This window comes from Eublepharis macularius, chromosome 15 (assembly GCF_028583425.1).
Source record: "Eublepharis macularius isolate TG4126 chromosome 15, MPM_Emac_v1.0, whole genome shotgun sequence".
In the NCBI taxonomy this organism is placed as follows: Eukaryota; Metazoa; Chordata; class Lepidosauria; order Squamata; family Eublepharidae; genus Eublepharis; species Eublepharis macularius.
Genome location: NC_072804.1, coordinates 51,949,959 through 51,973,002, shown reverse-complemented (window position 1 = coordinate 51,973,002; position 23,044 = coordinate 51,949,959). Strand labels below are relative to the sequence as shown.

Sequence of the window (23,044 nt, the reverse complement as noted above, 5' to 3'; positions counted from 1 at the left end):
TCATTCGCATTATTTATAGTCCACCTTTCTCACTGAGACTCAAGGCAGATTACTCAGTGTGAGTTAATACAATTTCAAGCACGTTTCAATAAACAACACAATAGGGTCTATAAATGCAAACTTGCGAAAATTTAAAGCCAGCAGAAATCCAGTACAGAGTTGAAGAAATGCTGAAACAGAGCATAAAGTTCTAAAACTGATACATTAAACAACATAGAACTACCCAGTAGGATCATACCCAAAGCAACAGAGAGCGCATAGTAGTAAAATCTGTGGTCTCTATCCCTCTACTGATACATTCCCCTGAGAACACTGCCTTACAGTACAGTCCTCTTACCAGTTTTGCATCGTTTGCAAAAATCCTGGAGAGTGGGAGCTTGGGAATAATGTCAGAGAGGACAGAGGGAAACATGGCATGGTTAGTATTTATTCCTCTGCCACATAAATATATAGACACTGCAGAGGTATAACTTTGTTCTAACCTCCCTTCTGTTCTTCCCCTGCGTCCAGAGTTGTTCATCACAGAGCACGCCCACCTGCGGATGCTACGGGTGCTGTTGGAAGTCTTCTACCAACCCTTGCTGACCGAAGGGTTCTTTGGGGCCACGGACCTGGAGAACATCTTCCCCAGCTTAGAAGACTTAGTTGATGAACACAGTAAGAGCGCTGGGGTGATGGGAGAGTCCAAAAAAACATGCACTTTAGGCTTATTGGTCTGGAAGGAACGGAACCTCTTGATGGTATCATTTAGAATCTCCGTAAAAATTCATTGGCACCAACCTTTCACCGCTTTATAACTACTGACGGGCAGTGAAGCGTGTTGCCGGTTGCCCGGAAAAACAGCTACTAGATTTCTTAACATTTGGCTTCTCCTAAAACGCTCGTGAGCAGAACTGGTAAAATGGCAGCAAACTGAGCAGTAGAGGATTAAAATGGTCTTCAAAGCATGCTCCTGGAAAGGGACATCAGCCCAGTTGGTTGTGAGGTGAAGGACTGGCACAGTCCAGAGAGAGGGGAACCGGGGAGGCCTCTGTTGCCGTGTCAACATGCCCACCTCCCCGGCTTGTGGCTGCTGCTTCATAGCAAGCCACCGATCTTTCTGCCTTCCACAAGGTTCTCAAAGAAAGCCTGTGCTTTTGGGGGGAGTGTGCAAGGATTGGGGCTCAGCAGCCTGGCTTGGGTGCCTGAACTGGGAACGCGCAAGAAGGATTCTTTGTGCCAGCTGACGAAAGCAACATATGAACGCACAGTTGGGGCTCCATATGGTATTTCTCTTGGTCTAGTGCAGTCTTGTACCAGAACTCTCATATTTTATTCCCAAAATGATGATCAACCCAAATTATGGGATTGCACACTTGGGCCTGCTAGTGCATCTACGGTTGCCAGCAGTCCTGGAGAAGAATGTCCCATTCCTTTAATAGCGTGTGGAAATGAACAGCTGTTCACGGCATGGAGGCATAAGATCCCATTAAGCCTCTGTTAAAGGGACAGGACATTGTGTCCTCCAGGCAGTTGGCAACCCTAAGTGCATGTATTGTCCCCTGTCTTCCCGGTGCTTGACTGTGTGCATGTTTGGTATGTTGGGGCTGGAGAGTGATAAGCGTCTCGGAGGTTTTGCTTCATCTCTCGGTGTCTGTCTGTCCTCAGAACTGTTCCTAGAAAGACTCAAGAAACTCCGGGAGGAAAACAACTCTCTTGTTTCTGAGATTGGGGATACACTGCTGGCGCGGGTAAGAAGTGTATACTTTTCATTTAGAGCAGGGATCGGGGATAGTCCAAGGAGGGGATTGGAGAGACCTGGCAGCCCTGGGTGGGGATGATAAAACTAGTCCAACGGACAGGGCAGTGTATGGCTTCTGAAGATAAACACATGCTAAGGTCTGAGCACTTATAAAGAAGTTAGACCAAGGACTAAATATTTGTTAACGGCTGCATCCGAATCCTTGATCTGTGTAAGGAAAACTCTCTGTTCAGTGTGGAGCGCATTCTTTATTTTCCCTTTTGCTTGTGGCAGGGCTTCATTAACCCCAGTAATGGGTTTTAGGGCTAAGTCTCGGCATCCTATGATTCATGTTTAACTCTCAGAGCATGCCAAGATTTAGCTGTGGGCTTTCATCGGGCCACTACACAAATAGAGAGACATGTGTGCCCATTTATATCCCCCCCATGGAATCATTTATGCTACAAGTATTTTAGGAAGTGGAGTCCAGTCCATGAAAGTTGATACAAGAATAAAAAATGACTAGTATTCAAAATTACCCCGGACTCCTGTTTATCTTTCCTGAAAGAGACAAATACCTCTGGAATTATTAGCAGGAGATTTTTTTTTTAAAGTATACACTTCCTTGCAAATAACATTATGCATAAGTTAATGTGAAAGTTCTGTATAAAAGTGTTTGGTTTCAAGTGGTGGCTCATTCATGTGGAGCAAAGGTGGATGAGGACCTTGTGTTAGTCTGGAGGTTGTGATGCAGAGCAAAGAAGTGAGGGGTCTTTCTGTGTGACTCGCTTTCCCCCCAGTTTGACGGCTCCGAAGGTAGCTGGTTCCAGAAGATCTCTGCCCGCTTCTGCAGCCGCCAGTCTTTTGCCCTTGAGCAGCTGAAAGCCAAACAGAAGAAGGAGCCCCGTTTCAACCAGTTCATCCAGGTAACTTTCAGAGGCATTTAAAGCAAGCCTGGGTTTCTAGAATTTCACATTAGAAGGTGGAGTTCAGTCTTGGCTGCAGAATTCTCTCTCTCTCTCTCTCTCTCTCTCTCTCTCTCTCTCTCTCTCTCTCTCCCCCTCCCTCCCTCCCCTAGTTTTTAAGGCTCCTGAGTTCAGCTTGAAAAAGAACGGAGAACTCCATTTTAGATTCGAGGGATTGCTTTTTGAGACTTACCTGGGCCAGCAGCAGAAGCAGAATAAGTTATTTAAAACATAGAATAATGTAAATTAGTTTGCATGTTTCCTTTCAGCTTTTGGGTTTCTGCAATACAGAATTCAGACTTCTTTTCTGTTTTAGGGGCAAGTAGTATTACTCAAATATTGATCATAAAGAAGAATAGATATTCTAGGGGGTTGTTAGGGGTGGGAAAAAATGTGGGCTTCCTCCGTTTGAAGTCCAGATCCGCAGACCCATTCCAAGCAGGTGCCTTCCCGTCATCTCTCCTTCTCCCTCCCATCTCAACCACAAGGGATTTTCACTTCTTCCTGCAGGAGGCAGAAAGCCAGCCTCGCTGCAGGCGGCTGCAGCTGAAGGACATCATCCCGATCGAGATGCAGAGGCTGACCAAGTATCCGCTGCTGCTTCTCAACATCGCCAAATGCACTGGTGAGCGGGTGGAGATTTGCGGAGCTTGTCCAGGGCTTGAAGGCACAAGAGTGGGTTGAAAGCAAAGCAGTAGGGGAGAGGCCAAAGGAGAGGCAAAATAGACCAAGTCTCTTGGGTGAGGCCCAGGTCCTGTCCGTCCATTTATCGTCAGGCAATAAATGGACCAGTGGGGGGTCCTATTTAAGGAGGGGTCTGATGCCCCATTCCCACCTGTCTCAACTCTCCCCACCTTTCCAGAGGAGGACGAGGAGCGTGCAAAGGTGCAGAGGGCAGCCGACTGCTGTCGACAAATCCTGAACCACGTCAACCATGCCGTGCGTGACATGGAGAATTTGCTGGTGAGAGTTGTTCCCCCCGTTGCCCTGCGTGCTGCTGCCTGCCTGTCAGGGTCGCTGTTCCTATTGTTTTTTTCCTGATTTGAAAACCTAATTCCACACCCGCAGATATACATTATAATGCATCATCTGCAGCTACAACGGAGAAACACATAAGTGCAATACAAATCATTCCAAGTTAAGCCATTTTGCAAAAGAGAGGATTACTCTCAACCTTGTCGTATTTCATATTCCAGGCTGTTATAACTAATTTCTGATGCTCTTTATTGCTTCCATTCCTTTTTTGGCCTTCTCTTATCCCAATATATGATATGATTTTGCTCATAATTAACATTTGACATACCACTCGCTCAGTTTGGGTGTTTCTGTGGATTTCTAATGCTTGGCCTGTACAAACATAGTTGTTACAATTATATGAACTGGAGAATTAATCTCTCCCTCATCCCTTTCTTCACTGCACTCCTCAGAAACTCAAAGATTACCAGCGTCGCTTGGATCTCTCCAATTTGAAGCAAAGCACCGATCCTCTGCTTAGCGAATTTCGGGTGAGTTTTGTCTTAGTATTTTTTCCATCAAGCAGTGGGGTAGTCACTATTGACAGAATGTGTGTCTGTTCACGCTCAACTCCTTTGGCAGGGGAAAGAGCACCTGAGAATAGACGCCAGACCTCACCAACAAAATTGCTGTCTGTTTTCTGGTCAAGTTTTGTGGCCTTTTATGACAGGCAGAAATTCAGCAAGTGCCCCATTTCCCAGCACTGTGTTTTATTTGTGTGGAGAGATGCTGCACTGTTTGAGTTTCCGCCTGTAAGAAATGCGCGGGAAGAGATGGCAAATACCAGATGGGGTTCTGAGGTTGCTCTGGGTAATTTGGCCATTAAATATTGACACTCTTCATTTCTGTGACAAGGTCTGGGGAACAGACTTCAACAGGGCAGAGATCTTTGATCTGAACCTGGGGCAGGGGGCTTCCATGGGTATTGGTTCTTCCAGGATTGCAAATTTATTTCTGCTGCCCATTTCTTAATTTTGCATATGAGTGTGTGTTGGATGAAGAGGACTCTTATCTTCCTTTTTTTCCATAGAACACAGACATCACCAGCAGGAAGCTCGTTTATGAGGGACCTCTGACTTGGCGAGTGACCAGGGACAAATCAGTCGGTTAGTTGAAGGGCATGCCATCTCTTTCCTTCTGTCAGGCTTTGGTGTGGGTCGTAGCAGGACAAAGTCAGGTGGGGGTGGCTGTAGAGGTTCATTTTCTTTTGGACTCTAGGCCCTCTGTGCTGAGCATAAGAATAAGAGGCCTAAGAATAAAAAGAGAGAGGCTTCTTTTCACTGTGGAAAAAACTCAACCATTCCACCCATGGCTTTAATAATAAAATAACATTTGATATCGCTCTTCAGGACAACTTAATGCCGCACTCAGAGTGGTTTACAAAGAGTGTTGTTATTATCCTCACACCAATCACCCTTGTGAGGTGGATGGGACTGAGAGAGCTCTGAGAGAGCTGTGATTGACTCAGGGTCACCCAGCTGGCTTCAAGCGGAGGGGTGGGGAATCAAACCCAGTTCTCCAGATTAGAGTCCTGCCGCTCTTAACCACTACACCAAACTGGCTCTTTCAGCCCTTGGAGTGTCCTGGGCAAGAGATGTGGCAACTATGCTGCTTGCTCACTTCTGGCCTTCTTCACCGATCAGTTCTGGGTCATTCTGCAAACATTTGAGGGTTTTCTCCAGGGCTTGGTTTAGTAGGCCCTCGGGACAGACCGGGCCTAGATACCTGTCTGCCATACCCTTGGTCATATCTATGAATTGTAGATAGAACTTCAGATGGCTGTGGCTTCTAGGGAAGGCCGAATGGCGTATCTCCTCTTACCAACTAAGTGGGGGTGAGCAAGAAGGTGGGGAAGCACCCACCCCGACCTTTTTCTTCCTATCCTTTTTCGACCCATACTCTCTCTTCTCCCTCACCTTTCCCAGATGTCCACGTTCTCTTGTTAGACGACATCTTGGTCCTTCTTCAGAAACAAGAGGAGCGCCTGGTGCTGAAATGTCACAGCCGCACCATCACGCCGACCCCTGATGGGAAGCAAATGCTCAGCCCCATCATCAAACTCAATTCGGCCATGACCCGCGAAGTGGCCACAGGTGGGCATTGGAGACAGGCGGGTGGTTTCTCCAAGAGCTCAGGGACGGGCTGGGCTGTCCAGGGCTTGAACGCCTGTTCCGTGGGGATGGTACATCACCCCCAGGGAAACGAAATGAGGAATGTGCTTTTAAAGAGGTGTGCTGGGGAACTGTGATGGAGCTTGCGTGTTACACAGAGAAAATCTTTGCCACATCCAAATGAGTTAAGTACTTGGGTAGCAGGACTGAGGAAAACATCTCCCCAAAACTTCAGCTCTGCTGGCTGCTAGAACACCATGTACATGCTTGCCCTAGATGAGTCAGTGGCGTGACTCAGTTCCTGAATGTTTGTGGTTGTGGAGGGGGAAAAAACGCCTTGAAGAAACTTGAGAAACGGCAGCAGAGAGATCAAGGCCAGGCCTTCAATCTTGTAACTGTTAAGATAATAAATCCCTGAGCCTACCCTCTTAATGTGAACCTAAAATTCTGTTGCAAGCACTACCATTGCGATGGGAAATTATTCTAGTTGTAGAATCTGGGCAGCAGTTGGAACAGAATTTTGTCGTATGGCTGTCAGTCCCTCCCTGACAGGTGGTCCCTCTCCAGTGAACACGCATTTGTTCCAATAGAAAAGGCTTTATTCAGGATTTTACCGTTCAGGTCTGCACTCCATCACAAAGCTTGGTAGAAGTGAGGAATCAAAACATACTGGTTGTGATATACTTGAAAAGTCCCGCGCTCCACCAATGGTTAGGTTTTTGGCGCGCAAGATTACACGGGTTCTGTGAGAACCTCTTATCGTTATGAATAAACAATCAGTACATTCTCAGCAGCTGGCAAAGTAGCAAAACTGACATCTAGATGCTCAAGGTCATGTCTTAGTAGGAGATGCATACTTTTGGAGAGATAAAGGTGAGAGGCCCTGTCCATGGGTAGTCCGCCATCTAACCACAGGCACTCTCTTGTTCAGCGACCTCACTCTGGCTTCTGAGATTTTAGCCCATACATTTTAGAGCATATATACACTATCCCTAAGGACTAGAAACTTACTCGTTCTTAAATTAAAGATTCTCAAAAAGCTGGATTCCAGCCCAGTCCTATAATTTGTGGGGGGTTTATGCTTCAGTGGATTTAAGGCATAAAAAGTGCCTTTCTGATCATGGCACGCTTGGGGTGCGGGAACTGCTGGATGCAAAGTGTCTTCTAAATTGTATTTTGTGGCTTCCTTTTTATGAAGGAAATGCCTGGTTGTACACTTGAAATGAACGCCAGCAAAGATCCTCCTCTTGTTCTCCTTTTTTGTTCCTTCTTAGATCGCAAGGCCTTCTATGTAATCTTCAGCTGGGAGAACGGGGCGCAGATCTACGAGCTGGTGGCACAGACAGTGTCTGAAAGAAAGAAGTAAGAAATCGGGGCTGGAGGGCTGGAGAATTGACATGCCTTAGGCCAGAGTGGAAAGGAATAGGTGACCGTGGCATCAAGAGGGAGCTTTCTGAATTTGCATTAAGTGGCCCTTGACAAAGAGGGGGGGAAAGAGGCCTTAAGCTTAATTTGAGGAGCATTTGGAGTGGTAATAATAGAGCTTGTGCCGGCTGGCTTTGCCTTAGAGTTCCAGGGACAACACTTCCTGGTGGGCCTCATCCCCGGCAATGTGTTGAGTCTCTTGGAACTGCCTTCCTCGACTTTAGGATACAACTGATCCCTGCCTCTGTCCCCTCCTAGCTGGTGCAGTCTGATCAGTGACACGGCCGGATCTCTGAAACTGCCTTCTTCAACTCGCCGGAAGCCCCGCCATTCAGTGCCAAGCAGAACTTCGCCACACTAGTAAGTATGGCGCTCTTGGAAGAGAAGGAATGATGAAGGATTTTGTGGTAGGATGTCATACAGGAATTCCTTTGGAAGTTTTTCATTCCAAGTCCTACGTGGCTTGGGACCGCATCTCCGAAGGACCGCCTACTCCCTTATGAACCTACCCAACCACGGCAGTCATCTTCCGAGGCCTTGCTCCAGGTACTTCCGAAATTAACCTGGGAAAAGGAGTTCTCAGTCGTAGCATTAAAACTCTGGAACTCCCTCCCCAGAGAGACGTGCCTACCCCCTTTTGTTGCTGGCTTATACCACCAGGTGAAATTTTTCTTTGTTTCTTCTGGCATTCCCTCCACAATCCCTGCTTCCTGCCCAGTTTTCAGTTGTTGTCTTTATGTGTGCGAGTACTTTAACTTGGTTTACATTGTTTGCATGATGTGTTTTTGATTGGTTTTAATGATTCTTAAGATCTGTATTTATTACATCTGTTTTTAATCTGTTCGCTGCCATGGTGCCCAGATAAGGGCAGAAAGGCGAGATATAAATTCTGTAAATAATCATAATAATTTCCTCACCTTGGGACCAAGTCCCAGAGTTGCCGTCAACATCTCTACACTGCAACATTTCCATTAGAAACATTACTGTTTTAAAACAAGTCTCAAGAATATTGACCATAAGCAGAGAGAATCGGGGGGAGGAGAACAGGTTGGAAATAGAATTCTGAAACACTGAAATGAAGAATCCAAAAGAAAGCACCAAATCTTTCTTCCTGGAACAATGTTGAGTTTTTTGAAACATGGGCAAAGGGAGTGGGCAAAGATCAGCCAACTCTGACCCAATCGAGGGCAGCGGACATGGGAGGGCATCTTTTTGGCATTTCTGCACCAAGTGAGTAGTCTCCGATGATGTCCTCTTTGGTGCCAAAGGGTCTGTGCTCAGCTCGAGCAAAGCCCTAGAAGACCAAAAGGGGCATCTATGTCATTGTATGAGTTCAGTGTCCATAAGATCTATGAACAGAAAAAGAAATAGGAATCCTGCAAAATATATTTTCTGGGATCATGACCATCGCATGCCATGGGAGTCGAGCAGTCAACTTGGCTGGGAAGTTGCATCACCTTGTATGAACAGAATTTTTTCAATGCGGGCTCAGCTCAGCCTTCCTCCGGACTATCAGGATCTTTCCTTTGATGCTGGAGGGACCCTTCAACCTTGGTTGAGTGTCATGGGAAGATACAAGCCACCGTAAAAAGCTTGGACAGAGTCTTGTCAGAATTCACAGCCTGGAGCCTCCAACAGGAGGCTGATGTTGGAAAGTTTTTTTTTTTTTAATTTTTATTGGTGAGTATACTTTTTCAAATTCCATACATACATTCCCTCGATATCTAATTAGCCCTATCCCCACCCTTTTCCTCCCCCCCTCTCTATCGACTTCCAACAGCTTTCCAACCCTTGCCCCCTCTTATTACTTAATAATTCCCTTAGTCTAAGCACATTCTAATTTTTTTTCCCCAGGTATTCTATCATATATATCAAATATACTATCAATATAGCATACTTCTATCAATTATACTATCAAATATTCTATCAGTATAATATACATCTATCAATTATACTATCAATATAGTATAAATCTTATACCCCTCATAATATAATATAATATAATATAATATAATATAATATAATATAATATAATATAATATAATATAATATAATATAATATAATATAATATAATATAATATAATATATAACAAAAGTCTTAGTTTAAACATATTCTATTTCTTTTAAACATATATTCTATCAAATATACTATTATCATTATAATATGTATGAACACCCCTACTGTGCACCCTGCCACCAATGTGGCACCGCACACAGCACCATACTACACATTCATCATATAATGTACAATCTAATCTACCAACATAATAATATATATAGTATACCCCATCAGTATATTTGTTTAACTATTCCCTTATTCATGTACTCTGATAAAAGTATTACTTAACATAACTTCCCTATCTTATTCTTTAAATATTATGATCCAAGCTTAGACTAAAATAGGTATACATTCTTAATGGTAAAGTCACTTCTCTCTTCTGTTTAAAATGTCTTATTTCAAAAGTTCTCAAACTGCCACAGTTCTCCTTTCACATCCCATTTTTTTTCCAAAAATTGTTTCAGTTTCGCCCAGTCCGCCAAATACTGTCCCGGATCTAGATCTTTAAGTTTTCTTGTCATTTTATCCATCTCTGCCATGTACAGCAATTTGTAAATCCAGTCCTCTACAGTAGGTACTTCTTGCACTTTCCATTTCTGCGCATACAGTAATCTTGCTGCAGCTGTCATATAAAATAACAATGTTCTATTTTGCACTGGAACATTCTCCATTCCCAAATTTAATAGCAGCAGTTCTGGGTTCTTATTTATTTGGGTTTGTAACACCTCATTAATTACTTCTATTATATCTCCCCAGTACTGCTTTGCTACTTCACAAGTCCACCACATATGATATAATGATCCTTCATACTTTTTACATTTCCAGCACTTATCTGACATTTTAGCATTCCCCAGCGCAATTTTCTTCGGTGTTAAGTACCATCTGTATATCATCTTGTATACATTTTCTTTAATATTCGTGCATGTTGTAATCTTAATTGTATTCTTCCACAAGTGCTCCCATGCCTCCATTGCTATTTCTTTATGAAAATTTATAGCCCACTTCACCATCTGTACTTTTACTATTTCATCCTCAGTGTACCATTTTAGAAGTATCTTATAGATCTTTGAGATTTGTTTCTTGCCTTCTTGTAGCATTACTTCTTCCAATTCTGTATTTTCCATTCTTATTCCTCCCCTTGAACAGTCCAATTTATAAAGATCCCTTATCTGTCTGTATTGAAGCCAACTATAACAAGGAGACCATTCTTCTTGTGACTTTATTCTTAATGTTGAATATTGTATTTGTGTTATCTCCTTATAAGTTAAACATTGCTGCTCATTCTCGACAGTTCTCGGGTCTATTACTTCATACGGGACCACCCAAGAGGGGATTTGATCTTCCAGATACATCTTATATTTCTTCCAGATTGTGAAGAGGCTTCTTCTAATATAGTGATGCAGAAACAGAGAGTCCGCTTTTATTTTATCGTACCATAGGTATGCATGCCATCCAAATATTTTCCTATAACCTTCCAATGCCAGAAGCTTGCGATTTTTCAGCGTTATCCAATCCTTTATCCATGTCAAACAAATTGCTTCATAATACAGTCTTAAGTTGGGCAGTTGCAAGCCACCTCTTTCTTTCGCATCCTGTAACACTTTCATTTTAACACGTGGTTTCTTGCCTGCCCACACAAAATTTGAAATTTTTCTTTGCCATTTTTCAAATTGTTTAGAGTCTCGGATAATCGGAATCGTTTGTAGCAGAAACATCACACGAGGTAAAACATTCATTTTTATTGTCTCGATTCTGCCCAGCCATGATAAATTCAACTTGTTCCACTTTATCAAGTCTCTCTCTATTTGTATCCACAATTTCTCATAGTTGTTCTTAAATAAGTCTATATTTTTTGCGGTTAGTTCAATTCCCAAGTATTTTACTTTGTTTGTTACCTCGCAGCCGGTTAATTCCATCAATTCTTGTTGTTTCTGTTTGGTCATATTTTTGCATAGTATCTTTGACTTCTCTTTATTTACAAAAAAAACCAGCCAGATCTCCAAATTCCTTTATCTTCTTTATTACCTTTGGCATATTGTCAATTGGATCCTCTACAATCAACATTATGTCCTCCGCAAATGCTCTGACCTTGTAGGTAAACTCTCTTATCTTTATACCTCGGATTGTGTCGTCCTCTCGTATCTGAATCATCAATATCTCCAAAATCAATATGAACAGCAATGGAGACAATGGGCAGCCTTGCCTTGTGCCTTTGCTTATTTTCAGTTTTTTGTCAAATCGTCATTCACTACAATCGCTGCACTTTGGTCTTTATAAATTCCTTTAACTGCTTGTATGAACTTTTCTCCCATTTGGAGCTTTTCCATGGTGGCGAACATAAAGTCCCAGTTCAGATTGTCAAATGCTTTTTCTGCGTCTACGAAAAAGAAACCAACCTTATCACAATGCTTATCATAATATTCAATAGCATTTATTACTGTTCTCAAATTGTCTCTAATTTGTCTATTAGGTAAAAATCCCGCTTGTTCATCTGCAATGAATTCCGACATCCATCCTTTAATTCTTTCCGCCAACATCTTTGCAAATATTTTATAATCATTGTTCAACAGTGAAATTGGTCTATAATTTTTAACATTAGTCAAATCTTGTCCTTCTTTTGGAATCAATGATATGTTAGCCTCCTTCCAAGAATCAGGAATCTCTTGATCCTGCATAGCACCATTCATCACCTCTTTCAGGAGAGGTGCCAATTCTTGGCCCATTATTTTATAAAATTTTGCCGTTAGTCCATCCGGGCCTGGCACCTTCCCCAATTTCGTTGATTGAATAGCTTCTTTTATTTCTTCTTCTGTCACTTCCTTATTCAGTTTCTCTTTCCATTCTTCAGAAAGTGTCGGAAGTTTCGTCTTATCTAAATATTCCGCTATTGAATCTTTGTTCACCTCTTTTTTTTGGGTACAATTTTGCATAAAATTTAAAAAAGGCTCTACTAATGGCGACTTGATCACTTAATAGCTTATCATCTTCTCGTATCGTACTAATAGTTTTCTTCTCCTTCCTCTTTTTTAGTTGCCATGCCAAATATTTCCCAGGTATGTTTGCGCCTTCAAACGACCTCTGATTCATCCTCTTTAAATTCCACTCCAATTCTTTATTGTTCATTGCCGATAACTGTTCTTGCAATATTTTTATATCCTGATATATTTTCTTTTTGCCTGGTCTCTTTTTGAGCTGAATTTCTTTGGCTTTAATTTTTTCCATAATTTCTTGTCTTTTCTCCTCCTTTTTCCTCCTGTCTCTCGCGTTCAAGTCCATTAGTATCCCTCTGATCACGGCCTTATGTGTGTCCCAAACCTTATTTGTCGATACTTCTTTATTCAAATTGTATTGCAGGAAGAACTTGGTCTCTCTTCGCAGCAACGCAATATTCTCTTCCGTTTGTAACAGGTCTTCATTAATAATAACCCTTTCTCCCAAACCAAAAGCCTTGAGCCCCTTTTTGGAGAGGAGGGGAAGGCTCGATAAAAAGTACTTTAATATAAATCAGTAAATAAAAGCGAAGAAAGCTGACAGGAAGAAAATTGATTCATTTGAAATGTGGTGCTGGAGGAGAGGTCTGCAGATACCATGGACAGCCAAAAAGACAAATAAGTGGGTACTAGATCAAATCAAGCCCGAATTCTCCCTAGAAGCTAAAATGACAAGACTGAGGCTATCGTACTTTGGTCCCCTCATGGGAAGACAAGATTCTCTGGAAAAGTCTATAATGCTAGGAAAAGTGGATGGCAGTAGGAAAAGAGGAAGACCTGAAATGAGATGGCTGGACTCAATAAAATAAGCCACAGCTTCCAGTTTGCAGGATCTGAGGAAGTCTGTTAATGATAGGACATTTTGGAGGTCTTTCATTGATAAGGTCGCCATAGGTCAGAGACTACTTGACAGCGCATAACATATGCACAAATAAAAGATGAAACAAGAATATCATGCTCAGGGGGAAGGACTTTTGCATTTACACGGTATTGGAGTATTACACATTCCTTGGGTTTCTGGCAAAAACATGCATTTGAGATATATTTTCCTCCCAACAGTTACCCAGAGCCGCTGCTCGGTGGTACAGAGAACGGCAGCAAGGAGGTGCTGCAGCCTGAAGGTGAGGTTTGCGGGGAGTGGTTTACAACTGGGAGTAGCATTCATGGTGTGGAGAAGAATTTAGAGAGTATTTTTCTCTCACACTCTCTTAATGCTAGAAATTGGGGGCATCCGGCAAAATTCAGAGATCGATAAAATTCAACAGGGAAAGTTGGCTAAATGGGGCCTCCATGTTCAGAGGCAGTGTACCTCTGAATGCTTGTCATTGCGGGGCCCATCAGTCGGGGCGAGCTTTGGCCTTTGGGTTGGCCATTGTAGGAGACAGGATGCTAGGCTAGGAAAGAAAGGATACCTGATCCGATCCAGGAAAGAGATTCTCCTATTCCTAAAAGGCAGGAGAGGAGAAACTAGAAAATGTGCGGGAGGGAGAAGACCTGCTGAATCGTTCTTGAGGTTAGGGCCTTAGGAAAGAGGATCATGGAGCTTAAGGGCAAGGATCTAATCGGCCTTTTGTTCCTGCACGCCAGAACGGGAGAAGGACAGCACGCTGGAAGGGGCCGAATTTGAGGAGCGTGGCCAAGTGGGTGAGCAGAGGTCTAGCAAGGTCATGGAGGAGTTCTTGGCCGACATCCTGCCCCTCTATAAGCCACGGCCCGAAGGGCACGGAACTCTCGCAGCTGCTGCGCAGGAGAGAGGTGCGCAAGCCCAATCTCCCCTCCTTTCTTCATAGATTCCTCCTTTCCCTGCAACAGTGGCACAACCTCAGCCAAACCCCCAGGAAGAGTGTAATCTCCGTAATTCTTATGTCCCTGCAGTACTGGCACTGAAGAGGCTACTGCAGGTATCGGAGGAAGTCGAGACTGGCTTCCCTGCGGACAGCGTGGATCGTCCCCCGGAGAATGGGAACTCCTGTGATGGGGAAGAGGAAGAAGAGTGGGAAATGGGAGACAGATCTGAGATGGAGAATAGCGCGGAGCACCAGAGCGAGAGTCTGAGAACAGGTATGTGCTGGGAAATCCAGGAATGGAGAGGCAAGCTGGGGGGGAAACTCTAGGGGTGTAAGTGGGAAATCGTGTTGGGAGACACTGAACCACAAAGTGGTATATTCTGAAAAAACAGGGTGTGACGTGAGAGGGGTGTCAGAGGGACAGTGTTGGAGCAGGGTCGGATTAAGGGAGGGCGGGGGGGTAGTCTGTCCCTGGCGCCACTAAAGAGGGGGCGCCGGGCGCAGCTGCCAACCGCCGGGAGCACGCCGGTGGCAGCGCGGGCGGCTGAGTGGCTGCCCGCACCATTCGCTTGCCCAGCAGGACAGGGTGCCGCGGCAAGCTGGCCGCCTTCTCAGCCGGGCAAGCGAGTGGCACAGAGGGCTGGGAGGCCACCCCCTCAGGACAGGGAGCGTGCGGCAAGCTGGCCACCCCCTCAGCGGGGCAGGCAAGTGGTGCAGGCAGCCTCCCAGCCTCCGGTGCTGCCACCGCTCTGCATGATGACATCACAAAGTGACATCATCATGCAGCATCGGGAGTGCATGCGCGCTGCACGCACACACGAGGGCAGCCGGACTTGGGTTGTCACGGGCGCCGAGAACCCTAGCTCCGGCCCTGTGTTGGAGAGACAATTGACCGGGGAAGCTTTGCATTGTTGGGACGAGAAAGAACCATGTGCTGAGGATACACCTTTGTCTCTAGCAGAAGGGACCCCGAATGGCCCACAGGAGCCAGAGTGGAATTCAGAGCACTTGGACAGGGAAGGGCACAGCTCCCCCATCGTTCTTTCACACCAGCAGTCGGACGGGGTGAAACACCACTTGCGACTTCTGGAAGATGCAGTTCAGGGACTGAAGGTAGGAGTATGGCAGGGCCTTGCGGGGCTTAGGAACCCCACATTGCATGCTCAGAAAATGCGGTGCACGCCGCTCGCTCTGCTGGCATAAATGAATTCTGGAACTGATACTTTCACAGCTTGTTGAAATTTTAAAACAGCTGGGTTGGAAGGATGGAAGGGCTGGAGTTTGGTGGGCAGGCAGCAGCCGTGTGGGGACTGAAAGCTCCCATTGGGGTTGAATAGTTGGGGGGAAGGTATAGGGAGCTGTGAGGGACAGAAAAACTCCACCTCCTTATCACTGAAAGGTTTTAATTCCAAAAGCTTCTGTGAAAACAAGCCCTTTTCTCGTGTCTGTGAGGACTAGAAACTTATACAAGTTGAGATTGCCAAGAAGCCGTATTCTGCCTCTGGAATGTCTACTGCCCTTGAGTGAGCCGTCCTTAGATGATACGAGAACTGAGATCCATTTGCATTTGCAGTGCATGCTGGGATATTCCCAGAATCCCCAGTCTGACATTTTGGCTCACTTAGCAAGCCATCACCAAACCCTGATTGTGAATGAATTCCAGTCCTGTAGTATAATAGTTAAGTGGTTGGGCTGCGAATCAGCACTCTGCTGGTTTGACTCCCATTATGGCCATGAGCTCAGCAGGTGGCCTTTGGTCAGCCACTCCTCTCAGCCCAGCTCCCCAGCTATATTGTGAGGATGATAATAACATTGGCTATTCACTGTTCTGAGCGGGGTACTAATCTGTCTAGAAGAGCAGTATACAGGAACAGTTATTACCGTAAGGGAGCTGCTGTAGCACAGTTGTTAAGTGGTTGGACTGTGAATCAGCACTCTGCTGGTTTGACTTGTGCTACTGCCATGATCTCAGCAGGTGGCCCTGGGTAAGCTGCTCCTCTCAGCCCCAGCTCCCCCAGCTGTATTGTGGGGATAATAATAACGCTAACTTGTTCACCACTCTGGGTGAGGCTCTAATCTGTCTAGAAGAGCAGTGCAAGTTGTAAGTGCAGTTGTTATCGTTATTTATTCTTAATTTTAATTTTATTTTATTGCACTTGTATTCTGCTCCCCCTGTAAAACAGGCTCTGAGCAGATCATATCAAAATATAAAACAGGGTAACAAAGTGGTTAAAAGCTATTTCTGTTAATAAAACATAGTGGCATTCCTATTGCACAATCCCTCCGCATATTATTATCTGTATCTTGAATTTGCCAACAGGCTTAGATGTGGACAGGCCGGAGACCATCAGGTACTGTTGCATGTGCGTGAGCTTTTTTTCTCTCTCCTGTTCCAGCTTGGGGAATGTTCTCCGTATGTTTGTCTCCCCTACTAGGATATTGAAGCAGAATATTGGCACCTCCAGCAGCTGATGGGGAAACTCACGTCGCCTCAACATCCCAGCTTCACATGAGGCAGAGACCAATGTGGAAGGTAATGGGGGAAAGAGGCACCTGCTCTGGGGCCCTGAGCCTCCTTTGTCCCTGAGCCTTTTCTGCCAGAAAACCTGTTTCCATTCAACTAATCTCTGCAGGAGAGGTGGTCGGAGCTTTGGAGTAGGTGGTCGGAGCTTCAGTCAGTGTGGATCTTTAAACAGCAGCTGTCTGCACTTTGCAGGGAGCGCCGGTTGTCTGTGTGATTGATTTTGATGGACGTCTTTCTCTTGCCCGTTTCTCCAAGAGCTCAGGGCTGTTCCTCGGCCACCCTTTTTCAGCTTCCTAACATCTCTGCCCAGAGTAGGGTTAGCCTTCAGGATAGCAACTGGCCCAGATGCCGCCCAGTGAGCTTTTCAGGGCTCGATAGGGATTTGAACTCAGCACTTGGGGTGTAAGAGCGGGCACAGCCCTCAAAATTGGTTCCAAAAAGGTGATGCCTCAGGAATGTTGTCATTCTGTGGTCCCCTGGGCTTGATTGCATTGAGATAAGGTAGACTCGTGATTCGGATCAGGCCCAGGGGAGGTTTCCACGTTCAGTGCCTGCCCAAGGCCCGCCTTCCCCACCCAAGTTTAGCAGGTGGCCTTTTGGCTGGGGAAGTGGGGCTTTGGAGCAAGGGTTTGCCCCCCCCCCATTTTTTTTAAAGGCAAGGCACTGGTGAGTGATGAAAACTATCCCCCAAATCCCAACCTCATATTCCAGGCTTCTCTGGCATATCCGGTTGCCCCCCTTCTCATGGTGCTTTTGTCTTGGTTTTTCTTCTCCTTTCCCAGGCCCATCGCAACCAAAGAGGAAGAGATCTCTGCGCCAACTGCTTTCTCCTGCTGGATGGTCCTTTTCCCAGCATTGGCGACCGAGTGGGACCTTTGCTGCTTTTTGTATAGAGGATTTGTAGTGTAGGAAGAGATTCTGGGGTTCTATATTTGTTGCGCGGACCATGTTATCAAGGTCCTCCTTTAGAGATCAAGGAGGTACATCATCGTGGAAGTCCACGGCTGCCTTAAGGCCCGGGGTGCAGCTGTTTCATCAGGATAAAAAGGTGTTCTGGGGGTTGTAAACTTTTCCTTTAACAACACGAGTAGTGAGTTGGTGCCAAAGAGGGGTCGGTGCAAGTGACAACTTCCTGGTGGACCAGAGACGGGGGCAAAGTAGCTTCACTGGGGTGTTCTATGGATAGCTAGTCTGGGCTCGGACGTACATCCACAGAACTTGGCTTCCTGCTCAGCAGTGGTGGCCAAACAGATAACGCAGAGGAGCTCATCAAGGAGGGTGTGCCAGCAGTATCTCAGGTGATCCCCACCAGGTGTGGCTGTTCTGCACCTAGGGGGGTGGGCATCGTCCTTCACTGCAATGGTTCGATTCCCGTGCATGGATCTCTTAAAAAGCCGTTGGTTGTGAGTTCCATGGGAAGGACCCCGCTCCGCTGGAAACTTTTGCTGCCCTCAGTTTGCTGTACCTCTTCTCCTGTCTCCCCATTTCTTCCTTCAAATCATCCTTCCTCCTTTCGTGTTCTTTCCTGCCATCTTTATTCTGGGAATGGCGGCACTGTCCCCTACCCACTTTCCCTCTCTCCCTCCCAACCTGCAAACTGGAGCTCGCCCTTACTGCAGCTTTTAAGGCAGAACCTATTGCACAGGCGTGCCGGCTCCAATCCGGCTGCCAGAAGGGAAATATTTTGTTTTGGGCCTCCTAACTTTTGCCAGCCCTCTTCTGCCAAGCCCTGGCCTTCAGCCACACGGCCACAAACCTAGCTGGATTGTTCCAGGAGTGCTACATCCGTCTTCTAGAGAGGTGAGAGGAAATAAAGAGGCTAAGAGAGAGAGAGATTGTCTGAAGAAGAGAGGAGGGTGACAGATCTCAACAGATCTCGAAATGAGTTCTATCAGGATAAAGATGGTTCTGAGTCTGGAAAAGATGAAAGCTCTTGCCCTAGCGCAGTAGTTTAAACTGTGTTCTGGGGAACCTTGTCCTCTGGGGAACCTTGTCCTCTGCCACCCCTAGGGATTCCACAACAGAAGCTCTGGTGTTGCTTTGTATAGAAAGTTTACAAACTCTTGCCCTTTTCAGGGAAGTTCCACCCAGCCTCCCTTGCCTCACCCCTCCATTCCCTGTGTCTCCCTTGGCATATCCAGGGCTGTTTGGAGTTGGATACTTATTGCAGCAGCGTACTGGGTAAACTTAAGAACGAGTCCACTCTAACTGAGGTTCTACCTGGCTTTCACGGCATAGTTCTAACCAGGGCTCTTCTTCCCCTCGTCCCGGTAGATCTAGGTGCTGTTTCTATCTGTGAAGTTTGCCATGAACTGCCACAGATGTAGCATCTGAGTTAGGAGAAACCCACCACGTTTCTCTGGGGAACAGTGAGCATTTACTTGGGCTGCAAATGCTATCCACGCTTGAGCCGAAAAGCCTCTTAACATTTCCCCATGCCTTATTGTTGCTGGCTGCTCCACAAAATGGACAGCAGGTGGCGCTGTGGTGTAACTCAGTGGAGCCGCTCTGGGGCACAGGTCTGATTGGCCAGTGTAGTATTTCGGAGGATGGAGGTGAAGGAATTGCTGGTGCCTCCTGCCTCTGGGCCTCTTGGGATTGCATATGGCAGTGAGCTTCCTTTGGGGCCGTGGGGTGGGCACTAAGCACCCGGCCTCTGGGTTTCCTTATCTGCTTCTGACTCCTCTGCTTACTGTACCTGCCAGCATTATGCCCTTCTGTTCACACAAGTGCACTGACACACACACGGTTTGGCCATTTTGTCTCACCTGTGGGATTGGGTATGCAACATAGCGTGTCCTCTTGAAATATTCCTATTACTTGAGGGTAGGCAAAAGATGGATTTGGCAGAGGGTCAGTGGGGTGGGTGGGGCTTGGGGCCTGGCCTAGCAAGTGTGGGGAAAGGATGTGTCTCAGAGGGGGAGCAGTGAGCAGGCAAAACCAGAACACGCCCCCCCCCCCATGCCATGCAGTGAATAAATTACTGGCGCACATGTTCCTCCTCTTCCACAGTGCCTTTATATGTGTTAATAATGTATTTGTATTTTTAAGAAAATTCATATTTTGCTGGGTTATTATATATATATATATATAAATATATAAAAGTGAATATAAGGGAGTAGATTAGACTCCCTTAGCTGGGCCTTCCAACAAGAAACCCGAGGCTTTTTTTAAAAAAAAGAGTGATATGTAGGTATTTTGTTTTGTCTGCTGCTGTACAAAGAAAGCATAACCAAGCATAAAGAGTAAAAGAGTAAGATTTTTGTCCTTGGCTTTCCAGTATTATGGAGGGTGTAATAGCCCCCACCAAATCCGTTATAGTCAGACAGGTGAAAATCACACTGTTTTTAAAAATCTGGACTCCCAAGCTGAAAAAATGCTGCCGCTCTTCCCTGTGACCCTTGTTTCTGATGCTGTTCTTCGCTTTAAGAACCATTCTCAAGATCACAGATTGAGGTTGAATTCCCCGTGCCACACATTCTATTGTTCCAAACATTCAGAAATGCCCACTGTGTTTGTCTCCTTTTCTCCTTAACTCTTACTGTCTCTCACGGAATTACACCAAAATCAAGGTTGAGTTGAGAGTGAATCAAATATAGTTTCCATTTTCCAAATCTGTAGGAAGGGCCCTGTGCGTAATGTGACATCCTCAGAATCTCGCATTTCAGGCAGGGTTTGGAGGAGTGCAGTTTAAAGTAATTTTCCAGCTGTTACGAATGTAAAGAAAGATGGATGCTGAAACCTCAGAAGTCTGAGCAGGACTTCTGCCGAAAAATCCAGAGCTTTACACAGACTCATTGTTTGCTTTTTAAAATCTTTTCCAGTCACCCCCACCCCCCAACTCCAAACTGTTTAAAAATCCTGCAATTCTGGGAATGGAATAATATGCAAAATGAGCAAGTTCATTTGCTAAAATTCAGTGGGTTATTCTTGCTGATTTTGCTTAGTACCCACTATATTACCTCTGACTAAAGTGTGCGTTTTTCTAGCCAGAGGTAGATGATTTCTTCAGAAAAATTGCAATCGCCGCCACCAAGAGTGGTGAAAAATGTAATGCACAATATGGGGTTTTTTTTGTTTGGATAGACAAACAGAGTTGGGCCACTCAGTCCACATCTGAATGCATTCTCACATCACTTTGCTCATCTGTGCTATTTTACCTATCTTATTTGGCCACTGGAGTGTTCTCACAGTCACTAACTTGATTGAAATGTTTTCTTTGTTTTTTGAACTCACTCTGAAAAGCATAACACCTTTTGGAGCTTGGCCCGTCTTTAATCTGCCTCCCCTCTAACCTTTCCCCATATCATCTGAATTAGAAGAAACTACCAGTGGGTAGCTAATCTGTAATCTTGAGAATGGTTTCCTGGGCCAGAATTCATTGTGCGTTCACAGGGCTCAGTACAAAAATGACTCTTCCCCCCTCCCCTTTTTTTTGGATTTACTCTGCAATAATGTCTTCCTTCAGACTTGTAATATTTTTTTCTTTATATATTTGAAAGTATCAGAGGGGGAAAAAATTGCAGAACGGAAAGAAAGTGTTACCCTCCACTTAGAAAGTTTTTTGCAGTGGAAACAGTAGAGAGAAAATAAAGCTCTTTTTCCCAGAGATGGGAATAGAGTAGAATTTGGGTCTGAATAAGGAAGGAATGGAAGGCGAGATGGGTTGCGGAGAGGGAAGACCAGCATTCCTTTCTAAGGTGGGTATAAAGGAAGGGTTTGTACCCATTTCATCTTCCTTCCTTCTTTCCTCTTGTCTAAGGAGAAATCAAGGCTTTGTGTATGTTGTTGGAGGGACTAAAGGTACGTGTAGTAGGAGAAAGAAAGAGACTGAACCAAAGATATTCTTGTAAAGATGCCAAATTAAAATATATATTCATCACAGCCCCTGGTGCCTTTTCTCTTTCCACTTGTTGATCCCTTTGTTTTTCTTCTGTTTTTATCCGTTTGTGTCTTCTGTTTTACCCATCTGTCTCTTCTAGACAGATTAGTGCCCCACTCAGAGCAGTGAACAAAGTCGGTGTTATCATTATCCCAGTAACACAGCTGGGGAGCTGTGCTGAGAGGAGTGGCTGACCCAAGGCCACCTACAGAGCTCATGGCAGTAGTGGGAATCGAACCAGCAGAGTGCTGATTCACAGTCCAGCTATTTAACCACTATGCCACAGCAGCCTCCTGTCCAGCTACAATCCAGGCATAGACAAGTTTAGTTTCTAAAATGGTATGAGAGTGAATACCCTCAGGCCTCTTTAACTGAAATCAGAGAGTGGCCAGAATGAGGGGCACAGGCCATAAAATGGATTTTTGACTCTACCATATTGATCTCAGTAGAAATAAGGACAAGTTTCCTTTTGATCAGAATTGTCGCAGCCTTTGTTTGGGCCATGCCTGCCCCTCCCCGCTAAAATAATATACCATTAATTTTCTATTCCAAAGGAATCCTGGGAACTATTTAATGAGGTGGTGGTGGCAGTCACTAGAGAAAGGCTAACAGAAGATTCTCAGCATCTTGTTGAACTACAGTTCCCAGAGTGTATGGGGCAAAGGCAAATCCATTTAAATGATAAAAATGCTGCTGGTGAATTTGTAATACAGACATGACAAAAATGTGTGTGTGTGTCTTTTTGCAGCAAAGAAAAGGTTAGAGCTACCGTGGCTCTAGGCTGAAGGAGGTCTAATCCCCAGCTCCTCTTTAGAAATTATGCTGTCTTTTGAGAGCATTCTTATAACACAGTTTTAGTCCCAAGCAGTAGAGCCAAATTCAAATCCAGGAGCACCTTAAAGATGAACAAAATTTTCCAGGCTTTGAGCTTTCCTATTCATCAGGGAAAAATGAGAATGATTAGGTGGGTAGCTGTGTTGGTCCAAAGTAGAACAGCAAGATTTGAGTTTAGTGGTGCTTTTGAGACCAACAAGATTGCCAGACATGTCTGAAGAAAGGAGCTCTCTGACTGTCAAAAGCTTACACCAGAGATCTTGTTGGTCTCAAAGGTGCCACTGAACTGAAATGAGGAGGAAATACCTGTTGAGGGGTTGGGTTGCAAAGCAGCACTCTGCTGGTTTGACTCCCACTACTGCCATGAACTCTGCAGGTGGGCTTGGGTAAGCCACTCCTCACAGCCCCAGCTCCATGGCTGTATTTGTGGGGATAACATGGCTTAGTTCATTGCTGTCATTGGGGCACTAATCTGTCCAGAAGAGCAGTATATAAGCACAGTTATTTTGAGAGCTGCTGTATCACAGTGGTTAAGTGGTTGGGCTGGGAATCAGCTGTCTGCTGGTTCGACTCCCACTATTGCCCTGAGGAAACCACTCCTCTCAGCCGAGCTCCCTAGCTGGATTATGGGGATAATAACAACACTGACTTTGTTCACCGCTCTGGAACACTAATTCTCTAGAAGGGTGGTATGTAAGTGCAGTTATTTTGTCTGTCAAAGTGAACTTTACA

The 23,044-nt window shown here is 45.1% G+C and overlaps 1 protein-coding gene across 7 annotated transcripts in view; it reads left to right on the top strand.

Annotated features, from left to right (window-relative positions):
• The window catches only part of ARHGEF1 (Rho guanine nucleotide exchange factor 1), a 56,163-nt gene extending 34,683 nt beyond the window's left edge, over positions 1 to 21,480 (top strand). For 6 of the 7 annotated variants that reach the window (XM_054998986.1, XM_054998985.1, XM_054998984.1 and 3 more), the window contains 16 exons: positions 511 to 657; positions 1,648 to 1,730; positions 2,521 to 2,646; positions 3,196 to 3,310; positions 3,548 to 3,648; positions 4,113 to 4,190; positions 4,730 to 4,805; positions 5,625 to 5,792; positions 7,085 to 7,172; positions 7,494 to 7,595; positions 13,345 to 13,406; positions 13,873 to 14,040; positions 14,161 to 14,346; positions 15,031 to 15,185; positions 16,508 to 16,605; positions 17,379 to 21,480. In XM_054998986.1, the coding sequence (XP_054854961.1) occupies positions 511 to 657; positions 1,648 to 1,730; positions 2,521 to 2,646; positions 3,196 to 3,310; positions 3,548 to 3,648; positions 4,113 to 4,190; positions 4,730 to 4,805; positions 5,625 to 5,792; positions 7,085 to 7,172; positions 7,494 to 7,595; positions 13,345 to 13,406; positions 13,873 to 14,040; positions 14,161 to 14,346; positions 15,031 to 15,185; positions 16,508 to 16,585 (1,733 nt within the window). In that variant the 3' untranslated portion in view covers positions 16,586 to 16,605; positions 17,379 to 21,480. The remainder of the gene's footprint in view (positions 1 to 510; positions 658 to 1,647; positions 1,731 to 2,520; positions 2,647 to 3,195; positions 3,311 to 3,547; positions 3,649 to 4,112; positions 4,191 to 4,729; positions 4,806 to 5,624; positions 5,793 to 7,084; positions 7,173 to 7,493; positions 7,596 to 13,344; positions 13,407 to 13,872; positions 14,041 to 14,160; positions 14,347 to 15,030; positions 15,186 to 16,507; positions 16,606 to 17,378) is intronic. The other variant, XM_054998983.1, reaches the window with a different exon arrangement.
• The last annotated feature ends 1,564 nt before the right edge of the window (positions 21,481 to 23,044 follow it).